A 25665-nucleotide genomic window follows, 5' to 3' on the forward strand; every position below is an offset into this window, starting at 1 on the left:
ATAGTAGTGATTTACTATTGATTATTTGTTTACATTTTTCATTAACTACGTTTGATATGTAGTTAATGTTTACTCGATTATTATTAATTTTTTAAATATTTATTCTACATTGTATTAAATGTTATCTTTATAGTTTATATACAGGGACTGGAGCACGCAATGCTAATTCCCGTTTGCATCATGAATTACGTTGTATTGCCTGAATGTAATATTCTTTATATTAAGTATATTAAACTTACGAGAATTAATATGAAACTATGTATATTTACATTTATATTTATAGTTATATTTAGAACTATAAAAGTGTAGTAAATGCATTTTTAATTACACAGTAAGGTTGGATGTTTATTCGATTTTTTTTATAAATAACACTTTGTTTTCATTCTAATTACTTTCCTACGTAAAAAATTTGATTTACCTTATATATAAAATCTAATTTTTGCTCACAGTTTCTTCTAATATTTTGCATCCTACTATTATTGTTTACACATTATATAGTCATCTACTAAAAGATTGCAACAGTTTTTTTTACGAGTTTTAAAACTGCTCGTGAAACGGTTGAACATAATTGATTAGATCCAGGGTTGGGAACTAACGAGTTACTTGTAACGAAGTTACAATTACAGTTACTTTTTTTGGTAACTAATAACTTTGTTATTTTTCTCCGTCTGTAACTGTAATTTAACGGAGTTACATTTTTTTTTTTTTTTTGGTAACTAATAACTATTTTGATAGTTACTTTAATAATTACTTTTTTTGAAACATGCGCTAAAATTTTTAATCAACAACCAGAAAAAATCGAGTCTACACAAGAGGAATTGTATCAATTCTTAAAATCGAATAATTCCAGTATTAATATGCTAAATAATTACACTGCAATTAAGAAACTTTTTATTAAATATAACACAGGCATTCCGAGTTCTGCATCTGTGGAATATATGTTTAGCATTGGTGGCTCTATAATGACGCCACAAAGGTTTTTTTACGATGTATTTGAATATCATTCTATAAAAATTTTTATAAAAATTTTGTAACAAAAAAAATGAATCAATGTATCGTTATGTTTCATTTAGTTATGATAACCGTAATATACGATTTAGAGTTTTACCTTTACAAAGTTCTCATTTAGTGTACATAAAATAACTTGTTAAAGCACATAATTAAGCACATAATAATATACAACAGTTAGTAAAACAAAATGTAAGATTCTTATTTCTTATATTTAAAATAATATACAATTATTTAAGTAAAAAGTAACGACTCGTTATTTTTTTAGTAATTGTAATTGTAACGAGTTATTTTTCAAAATTGATAACTTGTAACTATAATTAGTTACTTTTTCAATGAAAAAACTGTAACTGTAACTAGTTACAAAGTAACTTTCCTAACCTTGATTGGATCATGAATAAGAATCGTTTGCTCTATGAATAGAGCGTTTCGAAACTCAAAAGTGTTGCAATCTTTTAGTAGAAGATTGTACACTAAACATTATTAGAAATTAAATTAAAAAAACGCTATGTACAAAGTCGTAAACGAGCTATTGTAGTCAAGCTAAAATATTTGGTCAAAATAAAATAAAAATAAACGATTATTCCACTTTGGATGACTTTGTTACATCTTTTTTCAATGTTGGTTTTTTCAATATGTAATTTTTTATATTTTGGAACGGTGTGTCGAACAGCAACGTGAGAACTATTGATGTAAAAACAATCCATGCTATCTCTTTTAGATTTATCTGAAACAAATAGACGCATGTTTAAAACAATCAATATTGCATTAGACAATTTCATAAAGTATGAGTAAAATGACGCTGGAAGAAATTTATCTTATTTAAGCATAAGAATTACCATTATTGTGAAAAACTCGTAGTGTTCCGCAATGCGGATTTGCCCAACATTGTAGAAATATATTGGGAATTGCGTTAAATAGACGGCATAACTAATCCTTGTGGAAACGAGAAATCCTCGCCAAGAAGCTAATTTGGTCAAGAAGCCTACGATAATGCAACATGCGTTATTTGAAGATACTTAATGGAGATGTGCAGGTTATTCGAATGCGAATTGAATAAGATTCGATCCAATTCGAATTTAAATCTCAATGATTCGAATTGGATATATACATATCCCCATCGACAATTTTATATATTTAATTTATATATTTAAATATCACATTTAAAATATAACGTATAATCAATATTATTTTTCTTACACAGAAATATTTTTTATCTATTAAAATTCATTTTAATAATAATAATAATTGATATTAATTAAAGTTAATTAATATATATACATATATTAATTATGTTTTAATGATTTGACTCTGGTAAAATTTTGTCAATTCGATTCGCAGTCAAAAAATCTTGGCTGCACATCTCTTTAATAATTCCTATTTATAAAATATTAATTTTGTGGTACTCTATGCGATGATTCAATAATTACCGTTTGAACTGCCGGTGTGCTGCGTTATCGCTATCCAAAGGAATAGGCTGCACCATCCGATGGGAGCAAACGCGTTGTAAGTGGCCGCGTGAATCGGATCGTACACGTAATCGATAGAACCCATTTTAGAGGGTCCAATAAAAGCGGCCAGGAACATTAGACTGCACACGGTCCATCCTGTGTAGAGAGCTGTCTGAAAACGTTGAAAATTTTAACGCATTTGATCGTGCGATTGTATAACACGCTGAGAAAAATATCCGGAGAATAATAATCGGATTATTTTGTCAAAAGTAACATGCGGATATTTATAATTGATTGATTTAGACCAATAAAGTCCAATTATGTTTCATTAAAAGTGAAGTCGTCAGAATGTTCGGAAATGAACGAAAAGGAAAAAATATCTGTTCATTACTTTTTGAGCGGCTAATTTCCGAGCATTTTATTTTTAATGAATTGTGATCGGATTTTTATTCGATCTACAAATCCGTCGTAAATATTCGTATGTTACTTTTTAAAAAAATAAATCGATCAGATATTTTTCTCAATTACTGTAATTAATACAGCGGCCACTCACTGTGCTCAGCTTATAATCTTTGGGTACATTCTTTAGCAAATAACCCGCGAAGATACCGATGATGTAAACGGTCAATCTGTGTGACGGTAACGTATAGGAGTAATCCGCAGTGTCGAATAACTGTCTAATCCTGCATGAGAGAACATATAAATAGTTATACCGTAATTGGTAACGATTTGTTTTTCTTGTTGCAACGCAAAACGTTGATTTACTCACGAAGTACCGTAGTACACGTAATTGTTGAGATCTTTGGCATATGTGACGTAGAATCTCAATAACGTAGATATCAAGGCTATTATACCGAGTATAATAGCGCCGTTCTTTGGCTTTTTATACAGGAGCAGCACCAGCAGAGGTGAAATCGCAAATAGCTGTGTGTCTATTCCTATATGATGTGTGTGCGTGAGGCACTGGAAGAGAAAAACGATTTATCTTCTTCAATGTGTACGAGCTTGAAAATTTGCAGATGCATCAAATGAAGTTGTTAATATTTCTTAAAAAATGTTTTAATCTTTGTTCTTTATAAGTCCCTTGGTAGACATTTTTTCAGAATTTTTATACGAGTTTAACGACTTATCAGAAACCAAAAAAGTCTACACCATTTCTTATCATCTTTTGTACACGTGAAATTTTGAAATATTCTGAGATTTCTAAAAAAAAATAATTTAATTTTTTTCAGATTTTATAACATTTCAAAAGTTGGAGAGTCAGAAATCTTAAGATTTCATACTTGTCTTTATAAAACTTTATAAAATTATACAGAAAGTCTAAAAAATTTTGAAATCTACATGAAAATTCTGAGAAATATTTTCGTCAGGGTCTTTCAGTCATTTTTGTATGTTTTATTTTTTAATCCTTCGCGTAATAGAATGTGAATCAGGGTTTTCTGACGCCGAATCGAAAACCAAGTTAATAAAATTTTATCGAATCTAATTGAATATTAAAGCGAATCGTTGAAATATAACTTTTAATTAACAACATAATTAAAATGTTAGGTTTAATATTAATGTATAATGATAAAAGTTTTCTATATTGTAAAATAAATATTATAATTGTATAAAGTTATTAAAATGATATTATAAGATTGTTAATATATGTGTTTAAATCTCTTTGATTCAAAATTTTGTTGAAATAAATCTGTGCACAAAAGAATTATCGTAATATTTTATGTATTTTTGATAACACGAGTTTTTGTTAATACAAACAAATTACAAATTCAAAAATGGTCTTAAAAAAACTTTATTTTATTTATCCAGAAGGATTTCTCAGTGGAACTTTGAATTTGAATCAAATCGAATCAGTTTGAAGATCTCTAATTGCTATATAGTATTCTGCTTACACGTATTTTACTTACCATATTCTCGAATCCGAAATAATTGTGAATGAATAAGAAATTTCGCCACCATGTTCTCTTGCAGATTTCTGCGTGATTGGTTACCACCAGCGGCCACTGCGGTCCGGATCCGATGTACGGCATAATGTAAGTGCAAAACAATATCAGTGCTCCTAGAGTTGGCACTAGCCTAAAACCGGACGCGTTATTAAAAGAAAACCGATATTTTTTTCTTTTTTTTTTACTTATTCGATTGCGACATACATCAGTACCTTAGCAAACGTGACAAGTATTCGGTTTTGATGTCCAAAGCACCGGTTCTTTTTAATCTACCCACAAACGAATACGTCGTTAGCAGACCGGATAGCATGATGAACGGATCGGTATACAGACTGGCGGCTCGTCCTATGACGGTCCACGGTTTACCTAAAAACTGCATTGAAAAGTTATCATTCATCTTCACGCAATGTACATTTCCATGATGGAAATCGACGATGATCTTAGAAAGAGAATCGGAATTGGGAAAATAAATATTTCTAAACCTAAATTAAAACTAAGTTAAAGTTAATGTGTGTAGTTTATAAAATTAATGTGTAAAATTCCATGAACGAAAACTAAGTTAAAAGTTACATATTAATTAAATTAATATAAGTTAAAATAACAGTTAATTTTGAAAAACACTTATAAATTAAACCAGAAAGTCATAATTTTTAAATTAAATTACACAAAACAATTATAATATCGATCAAATATAAATTTAACATTTTATTGTGTAAATTGAGTTTACATGAAAAACAAAGAAATATTGTTTTTGGGGATGTATTTTTCGTATAATTTTTCTTCTTATACATAGATAAATTTGTAGCTTAACAAAAACTTAATAAATTCAAGTTTATGTTTTATAAATAACTAATTAAAGTTAATAACATTTAAAGTTAATTAAGTAAAATTAAAAGTTGATATTTTTTTGACATTTAATTTTTAACTTTTTCAATTATCTAACCCTTTTGAAAATAGATAAATTTTATAACGTACCTCGCTCATATAAGTTCGATTCATGTAAGGGACAAAGAATGCCGCCATACTCTTGTGAGCTGCTAGAAGCAGGAGGCTGTTCAAGAATCGAATACCGTGAAGCGACGCTATATCGCCTTGTGGTCTTTCCAACGAAAATAGTTTCAGGATATTGCGTTTCAAAGAGAACGATAAAAACAATTCGCTGGCCGGTATTTTGCAGTGATCGTAGTACGCGGCTACGAGAGTCAGGCCGAGTACGGTGACGAAGAGAAGACTGGAACGAGTAACGTGAAATTTATTTCATTAATTTCAAGCGATCTATTCGATTAATCTTTTGACTCGGTAATTTTTCTCCACACTTTTGTCAAGAATTTTCAATAAACGCCCCATAGAATAAAGTAGAGATTTTTGAAGAATCACGATTTATTACACATGATGGGTGAATTTTTAGTTTGTTTATTTTACAATGTAACTCATACAGCACAGACTTTTAAGGAATGTTCTAAAAATATCTAGAGGACGTTTCAAAGATCAGGATTATCTCTTGGATAAAATATCTTATGTGGGGATACTTGGCACGATTCAAACAAATATATCTTTACCTAGTGGCGATAGTTGCCATTGGTGGAATAAAATTCCTCTTCACTTGACACATGTTCTGTTCCACCTGTAGCGAGATTTTGAGACCCGTTTGTGCCGTGTACTTCGAGATGGTGTACTGAAGGGAGGCCTTTACATCTTGGGCTGTACATGACGCGGGCGTGCATACAGCCCAATTTACGCTGCTGAAACGCGGCACTCTATGACCGGGCTAAAAATAAAATAATATAATCTTATATAATCTGTATTATTGTACTACTTATATAGTAATATCTACATTACTTTGATTATGCTGATAAAAATTAACGTGGATTAACACTATTCTTGAGAGGGTTACGAAATATATTACACCTATTTTTAAAATAAAGAAAAAAAAATACACATTTTATATTGTATTTAAAAGTAATAAAAAAAATCACTGTTTTCGTATCTGGATCAAAAATTATTTCAACAAAAGTTATAGAATTGTGCTGTAACAGAAATGTGAAATGAGGAAATAATAAGACAAAAATATAATTTTTCTATAAACATATATAGATACTTTAAATGTTTAAAATTTATCTAAAGTTTTATTGTAATGCTAAAATTAATTATTTTGTATAAATAAAATTTATTTATTTATTTATAGAGCATCTTAAGACAGAATCGTAATACTTTTCATAAATCAGATTAAATAAATAAAATAATTAAATTAAAAAAGAAATTTTTGTTATTATTTTTTAAATTTTACTATATTATAGCAAAATAAATAATAAATAAGAAGTAAATAAATTATAAAAAGTATTGTTTAATCAAAATAGAATACTATAAACACAACTCTTGCACATATAGTTTTAAAAATTCAAATGTTAACACATTTATAAAATGTAATTAATATGTCATTAATATAGAGAACGCTGAAAATCTTGTAGATAGAAGCTGACAAATTATGTTCTTGAGAATTATTATAATGTTCTCTTTTCACCAAGCCATAAAAGTAATTAATAAATAATTCTGTTATGTGCATTTTTTTGCCTATTTTCTTTAACTTTTCACATAGAGGCGCATCCGTGTGCGTTAAAAAAAAATTATTGTCATTTGCTTTGATAAATGTGTATGACACGTTGAAAAATCATGCAGAAAACAAATGCTTTGAGGAAGTACTTGGCATTTATGTATTATTCCGATTATGCGTAATTAAAGTGATAATAGGATGTTTTTTTCCTAAGGAAATTTTCTGCGAAATCTTTCATAAATGACTATCGTATTTTAATGTACTTGTTGCACAGATGCTTTTGAGACTACGTTTGCGGAAGTCTATTAAAAGCATTTGATTACACATGGATAGACGAGATGGAGACGTTTTATAAATTATATTTCCACGGTTTCTATGAAGGCGGAACTATATATTCAGAAAATAATCGATGAATTTGCCTAGTCAAGCAACAATAATTAATGTTCTTAGGTATCTTTGTAAGCAATGCTAACAATACTTGAATGATAAACATTAGTGTCAATTAGATCTGCGTTGCGCATTACAGACGATTACTTTACACGATCAGGTACGCTTAGCGCATTATTATCTGTTATTGTTATGTAACTGAATTGTTGATATCTAAGCAAGCAAGTTTCCTCTATAGTCCAACAATCTACATTGTGATTTACTTCGCCTTTATTATTAAGGGGGAAAACTCGTAGATTAAAATTTTTTAGCAATTTTTTATTTTGATTAAACTTATAGGAAATCTTCCGCAGAATATGAATAAAAATAGCAGAAACCGATTTGAGACTTCGTTTTATGTTATTTCCGTCAAAAATTGAAACGTCGCTCTGAGGGTGTAAGTATACGGCATGTGGCGGGCGCTTAACCGTCGATCTTTTTTATAACGATGGAAGGAGGAGAAAGACAGAAGAATGTGCAAGTTTCTTTATGTTTATTTGTTTGTTTATGTTTGTTTGAGTTTAACGGTCGTGTTAAACGCGATTGTGTTAACTTTAAACGCGTTTTTCTTGAAACGCTAAATTTTTCGCGCCGGGACAGATTGCTTGAAAACTACTCGACCGATTTCGATGAAACTTTTAGAGAATATTCTTCAACTTATTGGCCATTGCAGGAACCTTTTCAACTTATTGGCCATTGCATGAATCTCTTCAATTTTTAATTTTCAATGTTGAACAAAACTTATGAGCAATTATTCATTTAAAAAAAGGTCAATTTTTTTTAAAACATTGTCATTTTTGCAATTTTATAAATTTTAATATTAGAGGTTTATGCTATGCGTTTTGACATAAATTAAAGAAATTATTTTGGATTTTCTGTTTCAGACCATTTTTGCGGTCATGCAACACTTATTTACAAAAAATTTTCAAATATCGCAAAGAAAGCCATTTTTTGCACATTAAACCTTAATTATTTTGAAAATTTATTGGATAAAGTTTGATTGCGGCATCGTTTTCAACATCCAAAAGTACATTGTCTGGTGCAAATTAATTTTTCGCTGTAAACTAGTGTAATGCTAATTAACTATTTGTTACATAAATACGATAGATATATGTTTTCATGTAATTTATGAGCTTTTATTAAAAAAAAAGAAAAAAAGTGACAATAGAAAATAATACACTATTTGAAATTTGCATTGTATGTTTAACTGTCTTTCTAATTTTTTTGCTGAGCTAAATTTGTGTACTGTGAAAAAATAGTTTTATTCTCTTTAATTCATATTATTTCTTTCTGTATTTTCTAAAATTTATTATTCAAAAGTTAAATAGTTTTTCTTTATAATTGCATGTTAAAAAGCATTAACAAACGTATATGTATAATAGAATAAATTTATCAAAAATTACGTTACAAATTTTTTTGTAATTTTACTTAAAATTTTAAAACTCTTAAAAAATCCCGGACTTTTGAGAGAATTTTTTCTATAAAATTTTAATAAACACTCTGAAATTGTTAATTTATTGAAATACTTTGTAAAAGTTATGCAGGTTATACATGTGAAATGGAAGTAGAGCCAGATGTAAATATAAATGAAAAATATTGAATCTTTAGAATTAAGTTTAGAAATCTAATTTAAGAGAATATAATATTTCATTATATGTATGTGTATGTGTGTGAGATCTAGTAATATAATAACTGAGACTTGTTAATATTTCGTAAATCGTATGTGCGTAAATTATATTTTATAGTAAAATCTAATGACGCCAACGTCGCTTTAAGGTTTACATAAGAATCTCAAATAGGGTCTTTTACGTTCTTTACTTTGCAATTTCCTTGAATTATGAAGTTAAAACAAATAACTTAATTATATGATTTTTTTCTTGTTACAATACGTCGAATACAATAATCATTATTGTTGGACTTTAAAATCTGACTATTCGAAGAACGTGGGTATACGATCACGACAAATAATTTCATATCCAGGTTCCTATGTACAATTTTTGGAGTTACGTAAAAAAAAACAATTTATCTCCTAAATTAAATCACTTCTAAATTTAACTCAAGTCTCCAGCTATCCGTCGAAACTTTCAACATTTTTCTTTGAGAAACGGTTTTTTTAATCATGTAGTTTCCCGTTTTGTTAAAATTCACCCTACGTCGCTCGTCTTCGTCGCGATTGCTCGTTTTTTATATGTCGACATCCGGCTGCTGAAGTCCCTCCACTTCGACGATTTACATAAAGCCTGTCGTGCACAGGATTCGAGCATCTATTACATATTCATCAGAGATTAAAGGCACGCGCCGACGACAATCTGCCGAATCATTAAATGTCGGAAATATGTTCGCGAGGAAATAACAAAATGAAAATATATTTCTTATTCCGGAGTCTTTTTTAGATCCCTACATCTGAATCTTTAAATTATAGTTTCTCACGCGCGAATCTCATTAATCTAACTGTTTTACACGAATTAATCTTTTAAATCTGTTAAAAAACGGTATTTTCTGTAAGGCATTTTCGTTCAAAATTTTTAAAAGATTGTACATAATACATTGAAAAAAAAATTTGGTTGAATTAACTGGATTGGGAACTAACGGTTCGGATTCTAGTTGAACCTACCAAATTTCCAATTAATTTAACAAAAGTTCTTGTTGAATTAATTGGAAATCTGGTAAGATCAACTAGAAATCTGAACCGTTAGTTCAATTTCAGAGTCTTGTTAATTCAACAAGACTCTTTTTTTCAGCGTAACAAACAGTTTAAAGATGTGAGTGTCATACACATCGATCACACACATATTACCAAAAATATAATGTAAAATAATATAAAAATAGATAAATTCTTTTATTAACATATTTAAATATGTGTGTAAAATTGGAATATAACTCTTATTGATTTAAAAGTTATTTAATGTTTACTTTGGTTTTGATATGTCCCATATTATAATATTTCTTTGCAAATTTGATGAGGAGATAATATTACAAATTAATAAAAATTTTACATCTACTAAAGTAATATTTGTGCAAAAATTTATTCGTATCTACTTACTCATTAAAAAATTATTTATCTAAAACTGCAGTTATAAAATAGAGTTTTAACTATAAAAATAGAGTTATAAAATAAACTTTTATTATATGAGTGAAAAGTTTCGTTGTTTTCTTTTCCGAAAAAAAGCGTAGATCTAAGAAGCTTTTAAATTTCGATAACTTTTAGCTGACACTATAGAATCGCACGGTTTTGATATTCTACGTGTCGAAGCGATCGGCCGTTCCGCTCGCGAACGTGAGATATCACTGTAAGATGCGGTGATTGATTGCGAAACGATCGATCACGTCGCCTATCGCATGTCGCGCGTCCTGAAAATACACATTATACACTCACGTCGGTCATGTTGCTGCGAAACGCGTAATGCGAATGCAGCAGGCGATGCAGGTACTTGAGATCCGGCCGGGACTGGTCGACGTCCAGCTGCAAATGCGCCAGACAATACTGTCCCCGAATGCCATCCTTGCCCTCGACACCGACGCACTCGTCGAAATCGCCGAATTGATTAACGTTCCCGCTCAGCAGGCCGGAAGGCACTTTCGCGGTCGCGTCGTACACTAAAACATTAAAAGCGATCGATATTATCTACGAAAATAGAAAGGCGGGGCTCCTCTGAGGACGATCTTCATGATAAATGCCCGTCTTATCAAGAGGATATTTACCATGGGGGAAAACCGAGAGAAACCGAAATTCTCAGGGAATTTATTTTTTATCCTTATGAAATTGTAAGCTTTTATGAAACTTTATTGATATTTGGAAAAATTGTTGAAATTTTATTTTTCAATTTAAATTCTATATCTCTTTCTCTTTCTTTGACATAAATGTTTTTTTTATCATTTTTTAATAATACAAAGTATCGACAATCAATTAGCAATGATGAAATATGACATGCATCCATGTACATTCACGTAGATTCTCGTGTGACTGCGAGTTTTTATGAAAAAATCAGCGCTGATAGAGAACAATATATCTTTCTAAATTAATGTGTTTAATCACATTTTGAATTTTGTACTTCTATTAAGCTAGATTCATGTATATTGCGGACTATTGAGATTGTTGATTGTTGTTATATCTATGCTATTAATATTAAGAAATTATATATTAGCATATAAAACTGATTTTATTCCTAATCTAATTTTGTAATTACTTTGAAGATACTTAGCAGTTAGTTATTATTTTATTTAAGTATTATATTTTATGTAACTAAATTATAATTTGTAGAAAATATAAATAAAAGAAACAAAATAATTCGATCAGTTTAAAACTTTTCAGTTGACAATTCATAAATTTAATCGGTCGATTTCTTATAAGGGAATTAGAAACTAATTAGGGAATTAGAAATCTAAGAATTAGAAACAAGGTGTGTTACAGTATAAACCGGGATCAAATTTAATTTATATTGGTGGAAGTGGACACAACTGGCTTAAAAAATATTTATCAAAAACTGCAATAACAAAGCACTATTTCTGTTGCATAATTCATTATAATTTAAAAGTTAATTTTTTTGTATGGTTAAGAAAAAAAGAATGAACCTAAGAAGTCTGCAGGTTTTTAAGTTAATAACTTTTAATTAGTATTGCAGAGATAATTAGTATGAAGTCAAAACATTTTCTTAATCGAAGTTGGTGAGACTGACTCTTATCCATTTTATTTCTTCTCAGTACTTTTTAAAAAATTTAATATTTAAAACTCAATATTAGTTTTTCCGTGTAATCGTATGTATAATAAAAGAATATATAAAACATATTAAAAGATAAAATAAAATAGCTTTATTTTCAAGCTGAATTAAAAAATTCCCTAATCTTACCTGAAAATTTTGAATAAAATTCTCGGAAAATTCGGGAGTTCTCAGAAAATTTTTTTACAAAATTTGAATAAAAACATCCTGATCATAAACTTTCGGAAAATGTTGACCGATTATTCCGTTTAGGAATACGCGATGTAGTAACAATAATAATGCCCGCGCCACATGTGTGCGTCGTAATATATGAAAATATTGCGCACTGGTTGCGATTGTGTGCAAACGTAAGGTGAATTCGGACGAAGCCGAAGAAGAAAAAAAGGAGAGGATCTGGCGACGGCCGCAATATCTCGAAGTAACTCTCTTGCTAAATCACTCGCGTCGCGTACGGAATAGCGGGCGGAATTAATGCTCGTCTATGAATACCACGTTCCGTACAATTGTTCGAGCCGCATGAAATAAAGGGTCATTAAATATAAATCCCAGGGTTGGAAAGTTACTTTGTAAAACTAACAAGTTACAGTTTTTTCATTGAAAAAATAACAAGTTATCGATTTCAAAAAATAACTCGTTATAATTACAGTTACTAAAAAAGTAACGAGTCGTTACTTATTTAGTTACTTTTTTTAAAATAATTGTACATTATCTTAAATATTGAGAAATAAGAATCTTACATTTTATGCTTTATTAACTGTTGTATATTATGGGCTTAATTATGTGCTTTATTATTTTATGTACACAAAATGAGAACTTTATAAAAATAAAAGACTAAATCATATGTTACTGTTATCAGAATTTAATGAAATATAACGCTACATCAGTTATTTTACATTGATTCGTACATTCTCTTCGTCACACAATTTTAATAAAAATTTTTATTAATTCTTAATAAAATTTGATATTCAAATACATTATTATTAAGATGATCTCTTTGTGGCGTCATTATAGAGTCACCGATGCTAAACAATACGTCCCACAGACACAGAACTCGGAATACCTGTGTTATATTTAATAAAAAATTTCTTAATTGTAGTGTATATTCATTATCATCATTTGTATATTCATAATCATTTAATATATTAATACTGCAATTATTCGATTTTAAGAATCGATATAATTCCTTTTGTCTAGACTTCACTTTTTCCAGTTGTTGATTAACAATTTTAGTGCATGTTTCCAAAAAAGTAACTATTAAAGTAACTATCAAAATAGTTATTAGTTACCAAAAAAAAAAATAAAGTTATACTTACAGATGGAGAAAAGTAACAAAGTTAAGTTATATGTTAACAAAAGAAAAATAACTGTAAATTTGTTACAAGTAACTTGTTACTTCTCAGCTCTAATAAACCCGCTCGTCGTTTATTTTCGATCATTTCGTACCGTCTGACAATCGATATACGTGTACTACGTGTATTCCGAGTTGCGCTCTCGCAATCATTCCGAAGGTGAAACTTTCATGGAATGTGGCTTCCGTAATTCCCCGCTTAAATAATCCGATAGAGATAAATAAGAAAACATCTATTCTATCGTATCTTTGATTTGTAATATCAGATTTTTTAAAATGTTATTTAGCATATAATTTAGTAATAATTTTTTATTAATGATTATTTGATTGTGTTTGTAGAAATTGATATTATGCTATAGTGTTTACAGTTTATGTACAATAAGAAAAATGTGTGATATTTGTGACTACAATTGCATAGTAAAATAATTATAGTCAGAAGTAATATTTTTATAATAATAATTATTATAAATATTGTTAGTGTTAGGGTGGAAGTATCGCGAACGACCGACACGCCGAACTGTGGACACTATAGCTTTATTAATACAAAAGGTGAATATACGAGAAACGAATACCGTGAGACGACCGCGACAACGTACTCGAATGGCGGAAGGCCAGACTCTTACGCGGTAGTGAACGAAAGTGAACGCACGGGGGCGCTACCGGTTTCCGTCCCGCATGCGGATCGCACCATCGATTACCATCGATATCGATAACACTTCCCCTCGAGCCGCAGCGGAGGCGGTCACACCTCTATAGGCTTAAGGACTTCAGACCCATAAGACGAACACAGTCCTCGTGCTTCCTTCTCGGTAGTCCTTTTGTGAGAACATCCGCTGCCATCTCATCGGTTGGAATGTATTCGATGGATATGTCTCTCCTCTTGACAGCGTCACGCACAAAGTGGTGCCTGATGTCAATGTGCTTTGTGCGAGCGTGATGCACCGGATTCGCAGCCAATTTCTGCGCACCTAAGCTGTCGCTCTTTATGATGACGCTCTTCAGATTAACTCCAAAGTTCTTCAATAGTCCTCTCATGTACAGGGCCTCCTTGGTTGCCTCGGATAAGGCCATGTACTCTGCTTCGACTGATGACAGTGCCACCGTCTGCTGCTTCTTGGATTCCCAGTTCACTGGTCCTCCGCCCATAATGAAGACATAGCCTGTGTATGATCTACGGTCGACGTTGCATCCTCCCCAATCGGCATCCGCAAACATCATAGGAGGGTCGTCCGAGCGCTCGAATATGAGCCCCATGTTGCTGGTTCCCTTCAAGTAACGTAGAACACGCTTTGCAGCCTTCCAGTGAGTTTCAGTATAGCAGTCGTTGAATTGGCTTAGGTAGCTCACTGCGTGAGTGATGTCGGGCCTCGTTCCCACGGATAGGTACATTAAGGCCCCGATTAATTCCCGGTATGGAAAATCGGCTTCCTGCTCGGTTTCGTCGTCCTGGTCACTGACTAGTTTGAGGCCGGGTTCCAACGGTGTCGTCACTGGTTTGCACTCGGACATGCCGAACCTGTCCAGGACATCCAGAATGTAGCCTCTTTGACCGATGGTAACCGCGTTCTCACTCCTCGTGAATTCCAGGCCTAGACAGTGCTTCACGTTGCCCAGATCTTTAACGCTGAACTTGGCGCCGAGATGATCCTTCAGCTTCTTAATGATCGCCTTGTCCCGTGACATGATCAAAATATCGTCCACGTATACAATCACGAAGCTCCTACTCTCGCCCGATCCAATGTGGTAGACGCACGGGTCGGCTTCAGAAGGTGTCGCGCCAACGCTTCGCAATTCTTCGTCCAGTCGTTCGTTCCAGGCGCGTCCCGCTTGCTTAAGTCCATACAAGGCCTTTTTTAACAGACAAACAACGTCTCCTTCCCTTAGCTCCTTCAGCATATCCCTTGCCATGCTCCGGGTAGTCTTACTTCCTTGTCCGGATTGAACGATGTGCTCCAAGATGTCCTCTAAGTGTTTCGGAGGTTCCATGAATATTTTTTCTTTCACGTCGCTGTTCAGGTAAGCCGTTGTGATGTCTAGTTGCTCAATCAACATGTCGCGCTGAGCTGCAATAGCTACCGCCGTCCGTATAGAACTCAGCCTGGCAACGGGGGCAAATGTCTCGCGAAAGTCTATGCCGGGTCTCTGGGAAAATCCGCGTGCTACCACGCGAGCCTTTCTCTTTTCAATGTCCCCGTTAGAGTTATACTTGTTTCGTAGGACGAACCTACTTCCAATTGCTTGTTGATCCTCGGTGCGTTTGACTAGCGTCCATGTATTGTTTGTAATAAGGGCTTTTACCTCCGATGCCATAGCTTCTTTCCAGGCCGATGAATCCGTCCCCGAGATTGCTGATTTTATAGGGATCTCGGCCAGACAGGCGACCTCATCTCGATCCTGTAGGTTGGCGCAGCGCTCCTTTCTAGGACGACCTGGACGTCCGGTCCGAATTATGCGAGGGCGCCCGGCCCTACGTGCCGGTGTTTCGACCTCATTTTGATCTCCTTGATCTGCCCCCTCAGGCTCCTCTGCGAGTGTTTCTTCGTCGGATTGTCTCGAGGTTAGCTCAATATCGATGTATGGGGTCTTCGGACGATCAGTAGAATTCTCTGAATCGTTTTCTTCTTCTCGGTCGTTGGTTTCGCCTCCCGGGTGGAAGTCTTCAAACAATGTCTTCGATCCCTCGACGTGTTCCTCCAGAAACTGCACGTCCCTGGTTACCTCGACCTTTCGCGACTCGGGTATCCACACTCGATAACCATTAGACTCAGCAGGATATCCTATGAATACTCCTTTTCTTGATCGAACGTCAAACTTCCCCTTCGTCGGGTTTCTGTCGAGACAGAACACCTTGCATCCAAACTCTCTGAAGTGTTTTACCACCGGTGCTCTGCCGTGCCAAGCCTCGTAAGGCGTTTTTCCGTTGAGCTTCTTGGTAGGACATCGATTTCGTATGTAGTTCGCTGTAGAAACCGCCTCGGCCCAGAACGATGAAGGTAGACCGGATTGGACCAAAAGACATCTCGCCGATTCCACCAATGTCCGGTTTTTTCTCTCTGCCACTCCGTTCTGTTCTGGCGTGTAAGCTGTCGTTAGACGACGCTGTATTCCTTGCGACTTGAGGTATTCATTGAACTCCCTGTTGACGAACTCGCGCCCGTTGTCGGACTGGATGCTTTTTATCTTTGTGTTGTGTTGGTTTTCGACGAGGGTTTTAAAGGTCTTGAACTCCTCGAGCGCTTGACTCTTATTCGTGATAAATCTTACTTCCGTCCACCTCGTGCAGTCATCAGTAAACGTGATGAAGTAAGTCGACCCGCCGTTCGACGACATGCGCATAGGGCCGCAAATATCGGTGTGGACGAGCTCTAATTTCTTTGTTTCCCGACTGGATTCCTTTGGAAAAGACGGCCGTGTCATCTTCCCCTGAATGCAGATCTCACATTTTAAGCCTTCGTTTCCATCTCGAACATCGATTCCGCGAACAGCTCCGCTCTTGACCGCGCTATGCAGATCTCGAAAATTTAGGTGGCCCATCCGTCGATGCCAGATTGATGAAGAATTCATCGATGCCACAGAATTTTCGCTTGGTTTACTCACGAGTTCGACCTCCTGGCAACTTTCAGGCAGCGTCCCTTCCACGTAGTAGAGATTATCGGCGCGCTTCGCAGTTAGCTTAGTGAGTCCGTTCTTGTCGATGATCGTGGCCCTCCGTTTGCTAAAGATCACATCGTATCCCTTGTCCGTAATCTTTGAGACTGACAATAAGTTCATGCGGAGTTCAGGAACGTGCAGCGTGTCTCGCAGGGTCACGTCGCTCCGCTTGCCATCCACGGTCGCCACGACTCTAGCAACACCTCTCGCCTTTATTTCGGTGGATGCGTTGTTCGCCAGCTTCAATCTGCCGGAATCGCTCTCGTTGACGTCTGTAAACGTGTTAATATCTTTGCAGAGATGCGAAGTACACCCGCTATCCAGGCACCAGATACTTACGTTAGAGTTATCTGCTGCCTGACACGCTTCATCCCCGTCATCGGTCGATAGAAGGGACACCCCCGTGGATTTCGTCTCACTTGCCTTCTTCGATGTACACTCCGAGGCCTTGTGTCCTTTCTCGTGACATTTGAAGCATTTAAGCTCGAAATTTTTGACCTTGCGTTGATCACTCTTTCCGGGACGGGCCTTCGGTTTCTTCTTCTTTCCCACAAACATGGCACCTTGCACCGAGGTTGACGCAGATGCTCTTCTCGCATCGTATTCCTCAATTATCTTAATGCGTAAGTTCTCGGGCGTCGGTAATTGATCACGACTTTCGATAGCGCACCTGAAATTTTCGTAACTCGCCGGTAAACTGTAGAGCATCATTATCGCCAGCAAATCCGGATTGATGTCCACATCCATATCGGATAACTTATCGACCGCGTCGATAAAAACATGGAGGTGCTCCCGCACATCGCCCGTTTCGTCCATCTTTTGTAAAGTGAGACTTTTCAACAGGGTTGCTTTGCGCGCCGGCCCCTTCGATTGGAACGTGCTCTCTAGCTTAATCCACAGCTCACGAGACGTTGTGCAACCTTTTACTAGTTTCAGCTGACCGGCACTTATGGACAGTATTAGATCCGACTTTGCCTTGTCGTCCTTCGTGGACCATTCACGAACCGCGTCGCCTTCCGTGGGTTCGGGCTTCGGTATGTCTCCGCTTACATACCCCCAAGCGTCGTTCTTGATCAACAACGCTTTCATCTGAAGCTTCCACGTGTCGTAGTTATCGCGTCCGAGCGCCTCAATGCGTACGCCACTGTTCGTATTCATCGCGTGCAGTTCGTACCGGCGTCACGGGAAGAAAAGGAACACGAAAAATCAGCGATCGAATGCGCGTCTCACTCTTGTCGTATACTCCGCACTCTCGATCGATTTCCCGCGCGTACGTCGAACCGAGAAGCACTCGCAATAGTGTCCCGTTCTGTATCCGGTGCTTTATGGCACTCTTCCGTCCCGACAGCTCTCTCGCTCACGCCGAGATCTCGCGCCAGACAAAGTATCGTACCGCGTGTATGCAACCGAACGTCACTCCTGCGATTTCGGATAGTCTGGGCCCATAACCTGTTAGTGTTAGGGTGGAAGTATCGCGAACGACCGACACGCCGAACTGTGGACACTATAGCTTTATTAATACAAAAGGTGAATATACGAGAAACGAATACCGTGAGACGACCGCGACAACGTACTCGAATGGCGGAAGGCCAGACTCTTACGCGGTAGTGAACGAAAGTGAACGCACGGGGGCGCTACCGGTTTCCGTCCCGCATGCGGATCGCACCATCGATTACCATCGATATCGATAACAAATATATTTATTGTAATCGTTGTATAGTACAATTAATTATATTAAAATCTCCATTTTGATTATGCAACCATATCATAAGTTGCATAGATCAATATTACAATTATATAAACTTTATTATAATTTAAATAAATTATAATTTATATTTTTGAATAACTACAAAAATGATTATAAATTGTAGTGATATTACGGTAATTTATTTCTTGATGTACGATTATCTAACATTTTACTATTACGGTTTGTGTTTTCTTTGAATAATGTTAATATTTCTTTTTTTTTACATATAAATTATCTATCATTTTTCAAACTATAATTTTAGATTGGAAGAGAAATGTGCTTACATGTTTATATTAGTAATTAATCAAAGTAAGATATATTATACTGTCAAGAAACGATAGAAATAGATAGCTTCTTTATAGTAATTCAAATGTCTGATTAAAATGATAATTTTACTACAAAATTAGATAAAGTTCCATTAAAATTTAAATCTGTTTAAATAAATTTCTATAATTTTTTCTTGATTAAAAAAAATAGAGCTATCGTCGGGTAACTTGATTTCGGATTAGGAAGTAGCTCTTTTTAGCTAGACCTTACGTGAGCCTTGCAGAATAGACTTACTTCTAAGCGCCCACAGCGTGAATTTCGCGAGCTCCTGGTGAAAGATGTCGGCATGTCGCTTGCATTCCGCGCTGACGCCTCCCGCGCCGGGATCGTAAGAGGGTAGAACCTGCAGTAATCTCCGTGCCTCGAGATCGATTTTTTCGGGGAAATCCTCTGGAAAGAAAAGAAAAGAATGAGATTTAATGCCTCTCGATATTCAGGAATTTTGACGAGATATTTTTGCGCCGAGGCGCGCGTAAGTAAAGAGAATCCGTAAAAACGAAGGCCTCTTTCTCTCTCTCTCTCTCTCTCTCTCTCTCTCTCTCTCTCTCTCTCTCTCTCTCTCTCTCTCTCTCTCTACCTCGACAAATTAGTACATCGCCGGGGAATTCACGTAAATCGCATGACCGGTCTACGTGCCTCGTGTACAAATACGAGGAATTTTACTGTAAAAAACGACGTAAAAGTCCCGACATTGACATAATGCGAGAGAGCTATTAAGATATTTTTCGCTCATTCACAAACGGTGACAAAGTCTAGGATCAAAATTCACGGAAGCGAAATTTACGGATGAGGTCAACGTACGAGTCACTCGACATAATTCGAAGTCAGTAAAACGCATGCAGGAAACGTCGCATAGTAAGAATCGAAACAATATGAGTAGATAAAAGGGATAAAAAATAATTTTTCTACACTGAGAAAAAAAAATGCTAGATTCAAATAAATATTTCTTTGAATAGTGCTAATAACATATTTTATAGAAAATGAGCAATATTTATTTCGAACAAGTAATATTTTCTAAATTATAGAAAACTATTACTTGTTTAAAATAAATATTATTGATTTTCTACAAAATATGTTATTAGCACTATTCAAAGAAATATTTATTTAAATTTAGTATTTTTTTCTCTCAGTGTATTCGAAGTGGAAAACCATGAAAATAATGTATTACAAAATGATTACATCAAAGCTTTCATTGAATCTATTTATACAGTTTTATTGACACACGAAGAGATTTTATCACAAAATTTGTTATAAATTTTATCGTGTGTAGTGATAAGGTTGGGACAACTTGGCAATCTATCAAATGTTATGCGTAACGCTAGAAACTTTTGAAGTAAGATATTTTATAAGAAGTTTAATAAAAATTACTATGCACTCTATGCAGCATTGTAAAATATTCTAATGTACAACTTTTGGAATTCGAGACAAATTTTTTAAATATGATATACGCATAATATTATATACAATATTCTATATAATTATATATATATATATATATATAATATTCACATATATCATATATATATATATATATATATATATATATATATATATATTCACAGGGTGTCTGCATAAGGTATGAAATATTTCATGAAAAGATAGACGGGATCAAGATAATTGTACGAATGAGAGCGCGCCGAGGAAAGCGCTGAGCCGCTCGAGCTACAACCCACTGTATCAATTGATACAGTGTATTTGCGATTACAATTGCATAATAAAATAATTATAGGCAGAAATATCATTTTAATAATAATATAGTATTGTAATTGTATAGAGTATTATTATATGTTATAATGTCGGTAAAAATAACTATATGGTTATAGTAGGTGCTTATATTAGTGATTGTTTTATGGTACAACTTATGAGTAAATTAATTTTGTAAATTAAAATAAGTTAAAATTAATAGTTATAAAATTAATATAATTACATTTAATGGTATAAACCAAAAGTTAGAAGTTATGTTAAGATTGATTATTCTAATATTGTTTTTGCCTATAAAATAAATGCAGTTTTCTAATGTATAATAAATAACATCGGTTGTATAACAGTTTTACAAAGTTACAAACGGGAGAGTCTGTGACATTTTCGCATTTATAGTAATATTATTTCTAAATGCATCATAAAATATTAAAAAAGTTGATTAGAAAACGACAATAATTTTACTCTCAGTGAGCTTGTAAATGTTTGCTACTACAAGTAAATGTTACTTTCACTGATTCTGATGTTTCGATCGACAGTGCGCTGATGTATCTAAAATGTGACTTGATCTATCTCGCAATGTTCAATCATAATGCGGTTTAAACGGATTTTTCAATTCAATTTCTTTCCTACTTTTTCTCTTTGCCCTTTTCGATATGCGAAGCATTAATTAATTAGTTTTGCTTTATGAGGCAAAATTTTTATTTGATCACCAAATTGAAAGTTGGTCTCATGGATGAGCCACATAGCGCAATAAAGTTTAATAAATTGGAAGGTCATTGATCCGTGAATGATGTCACAACTCATTACAAAATTGTGGAGAAGATCAATGTACAAAATTTTCATATTTAGGCTATTCCCAGGCTAACGTTGAACCGGTATCACATGTTCAATATATTAGTCAGTTCGAAAAAGGAATTCGTGAAAAGTATATAATAAGTGAAGGACAACTATTGTGTAATCTGAAAGAGAAAGATTATCCATTTTTCGTAATCTCACGAAAGAGAAAGGAAAACCAATTATTTGGTAGTCTTTTTGCATTGATTCGAATAAATAGCAAATCTAATGTTACACTTTGTCTATAAAATAAGCGCAGTTTTTTTATTTTTAATAGATAATATTGATTATATATAACAGGTTTAAAAGGTTATAAACGGAGCATCTGTGACATTTTCTCAATTATAGTAATAATATTTTTGAATGCATCGTAAAATATCAAAAGAGTTGATTAGAATCTGTTAAACTCATGGCATAATTTTTTCGCAGCGTACCCATCAGTGAACTCAAATAGAATAAATCGAGTTTCAAAAGCGCAGACGTATTCAATCGTATAGAAAGTGGTAATATGTTATTGCATCGTTATCGCAATTGCATCACGCATCGTAAACTCTGCTTTGGTCAAACTACACATTTGTCAATTAATGTAATATCTTAAGGAGGTATTCTCGTTCTTTCCGTGGTATTATTTTTCGCGGAATTCCTTTCTTTTGAAAAAATAAAAACTATAAGATTCTAATACACTGATACTTCTTGATATTTGAATATCTTCACAAATTTTTGAAACATTTGAAACATTTGAAATAAATATACTTTTGGCAATTTGCAAATTCATATGGACGTGTTAAAAAAATATTGTTGCCATGATTTAAGATGCACAAAATTATCAGAATTAAAAAATTGTAAGAATTCTTAAATTATATAAAATAGGTTGCATCTAAATTACAATCAAGTTTTTAAAAAATTGATTTTTGATAGCGTTATATAAATACAGTTTTATGATAGTTTTGAGAAAAAAATCATTTTTTGCTTCTTTGAGACCTTTTTATTGAAAAAATAAAAAAGTTAGAATTTTGATATTAATTGTAGTTTGAATAAGAGAGGAAAATGTGTATATCTCTTAAGAATTCTCGTGACAACAATTTTGAAAAATGTTTAAAAAAAAACGCGGTAAAAATTTTGTAAACAGTTTATACATTAATAAGAACTTTCGCATAAAATTTATTCTGAATTATGTAGTTATAGAGCAATATTACATTTAGAAGAATTTTGTGATTTTTGAAAAATTTATTAATGCCTACATATATTTTATATTTTAACACACAAAAAAAATATTTTATTATTTTTAATAAATCATGTAATTAGATTTCAATAATTTTCAAATAAATTAAACATTTTATTATTTTGTATTGTTTTAATTTAAATAATAATTTAAATGTCATGTAGTAATAAACATGTACATAATATCTTATATAGGGTGTTTCAGAATTACTGGATGTGTTTTTAGAAGTGGATTCTTTAATATTCTAAGATCAAAAATTTTAAGATGAAAATGATAAGACTATATTAGTTTTAAATTATTTTTAAAAAAAGACCCATTAATATTAACTTTCTTTAACAACAATAGAGAATTATAAAAATAATACTATATTTAAAATAACATTTATCCATATTATATTATTAAAAATGGCCAAGTTGTCCCAAGATTATCACCACATGTGATAAAATTTGTAATGAGTTTTATGCTAAAATATAATAAAAACTTTTCGCCATGTACCTTTGATGATCTATTCGCTCTCTTTCTAAGTTTAAACTATTAAAAAATACTTAAAACTAATCAATTTTTTGAAGCTCAAAAGCAATTCAAGTTTTAATATAAATGTTTATTATAAATGATTACCAGTTATCGCGAACTCGCGCCTCAAAAATTTGCCTGATAGCGGATGATCGACCCGATTTCTATTGTTCAGCCGAGGGCACGACGACATTTTCTTGCTGTAATCGTGCTGAAAAATAGAGCCGGACATCCACAGCGAGCACGAGCGCGATGTCGGGTGTCGAAATCAGGACGGCGGTCTCCGCGCGAACGGAATCACTTAGCATTGCGGTTTGTCCGCCCGATCGACTGTGGCAATCTCTCGCATAAAATGCAATGCGCATAGGTGGACAACGGACGAAAGAGCGATTCGTATGCGTCATCATTAGTTTACTCGCAAGAGATCGTTGCATTTTGCACGTTGCGACTATACTCAAGAGTTGTCACTTAGACTGCGTTCGAACATTACCGTGACTCCATGTATTATTTTACTTTGTTGTTCAACGGTTGTCAAACAAGGATAAAATGATAACTGAGAGCACTCGAATGATGTGCCTGAATGCCTTAGGCCCGTTTCTACCAACATAGATTATTTTAATCTCGGTTTAACTTATTCTTCATCTTTTTCTAATGGTAAGAATTAGAAAAAGATAAAGAGCAAGTTAATTGAATGTCAATAGAGATTCTCTTCTTAAACCGCATTGGTAAAAACGGGCATTAGGAGTCTGTTCTGTAACTCTTAATGACAGTGTCGATATCGTTAGACTGTCGTTGCGCAAATATTTTATATATGGTAAAAAAATGCGTAATGACATACGTAACGATAGCGATGCTGCCGTGAGTTACAGAATAGATTCTTTAGAGTAATATTTTTACAGAAACGAGAGAAAATGGATAACTGTTCCAGTAAGATAACTATCCCAATTACTGCCGCTTTAAACATATAAGAGCAAAATATACTTATTTTGTAATTTTTTTAAACATATGTATAAACATTCTTTTTCATTGTTAGTACATTAATTCTAACCGACCGTAATGTGTTAAACATATCAATGAGTTGTAAATCGTCTAACGGTCTACATCGGATCTTGGTGATGGATATGATTTTTCTATTAAATTTAATTTTCTTAGCTTTATTTTAAACTGCTTCTTTTTTATTATTTAAATAAAAACTTTAATATAAACAAATAAAAGCAGCAAGCTTGAAAACTAATTTGATTATTTAAATATAATGAAAGGAATACAAATTTAAGATATTTATTTATTACTGCCAGTCAATGTCTTGAGAGAGAAAGAGAGAGAGAGAGAGAGAGAGAGAGAGAGAGAGAGAGAGAGAGAGAGAGAATTAAACGAGTACTAAAATATTACTAAATATTTGAATATATTAATAGGACATTTAATTAAAATTATTTTATCAAAGCTTAGTAATTAAACTTGTAATTATTATTATTGAGCATTGTTAATGTAGAAGTTGAAACAATTATACTTCAACAGTTTTCATTTACAATAGTTTTCTGAGAAAAATCTGTATCTTTTATTTTTTTTAACATATATTTGACAAATAATAAAATGTTTAAAAATAGTATAAATTTATATACAATAATGATCTCAAATAAATTATAAAATCGATTTTTTACACAAAAAAGTGACTATTCTCGGGTTAAATTTTTTTTACTTTATCACGTGTGCAATTGAATTTTCTCGTGGGCCACTTTTGAATCGGACCAACGTGATAATGACACAATTCACTCAAGGTCATGAGTTCAACCGTTACATTCACTTTCTGAATAAGAATGTATCAGATATAATCCCAGTAAAAAGTTATATATATTGAGGACAACACGTGGCACTTTTGTAACATTAGATTGCATAAGATATATTGATTTCATTTAAATTAAACTTATGTAATGTTTTTGATAAGTTTTATTAAAAATGAGGTGATTATATATTAAAATTGAGGTAGCTATACATTAAATTTAAGAAAATAAAAATTATAAATTTAAATAAAATAAAGTTATAAAGAAATAATGATTATGGTGAAAAAAGTGAGAAAATCTGTTAAAATAATAAATCACATAAAATAAAATATATACTTTAATATAATTACTATTGCATATTTTTAAAAAATATTAAACAATTCTAATAAACTGTGTACCTAATTGGTATTTTATGGTGAAAACTTTTTATATACTTTTTCAGAA

At 33.0% G+C, this 25665-nt stretch overlaps 1 protein-coding gene across 2 annotated transcripts in view; it reads right to left on the reverse strand.

Moving 5' to 3' along the window:
• Window positions 1-324: 324 nt before the first annotated feature.
• The window catches only part of LOC105836226 (O-acyltransferase like protein), a 39760-nt gene continuing 14419 nt past the window's right edge, over window positions 325-25665 (reverse strand). The window contains exons 2-12 of one of the 2 annotated variants that reach the window (XM_012680118.3): window positions 19408-19563; window positions 10759-10979; window positions 5965-6173; window positions 5381-5636; window positions 4618-4778; window positions 4367-4535; window positions 3229-3422; window positions 3013-3142; window positions 2439-2631; window positions 1848-1993; window positions 325-1735 (exon numbers count right to left, since the gene is read on the reverse strand). In XM_012680118.3, coding sequence (XP_012535572.2) covers window positions 1589-1735; window positions 1848-1993; window positions 2439-2631; window positions 3013-3142; window positions 3229-3422; window positions 4367-4535; window positions 4618-4778; window positions 5381-5636; window positions 5965-6173; window positions 10759-10979; window positions 19408-19563 — 1982 coding nt within the window. In that variant the 3' untranslated portion in view covers window positions 325-1588. Of the gene's footprint in view, window positions 1736-1847; window positions 1994-2438; window positions 2632-3012; window positions 3143-3228; window positions 3423-4366; window positions 4536-4617; window positions 4779-5380; window positions 5637-5964; window positions 6174-10758; window positions 10980-14146; window positions 18836-19407; window positions 19564-25665 lie in introns of those variants that run through there. The other variant, XR_004963967.1, reaches the window with a different exon arrangement.

Source organism: Monomorium pharaonis, chromosome 7 (assembly GCF_013373865.1).
Source record: "Monomorium pharaonis isolate MP-MQ-018 chromosome 7, ASM1337386v2, whole genome shotgun sequence".
Lineage (NCBI taxonomy): Eukaryota > Metazoa > Arthropoda > Insecta > Hymenoptera > Formicidae > Monomorium > Monomorium pharaonis.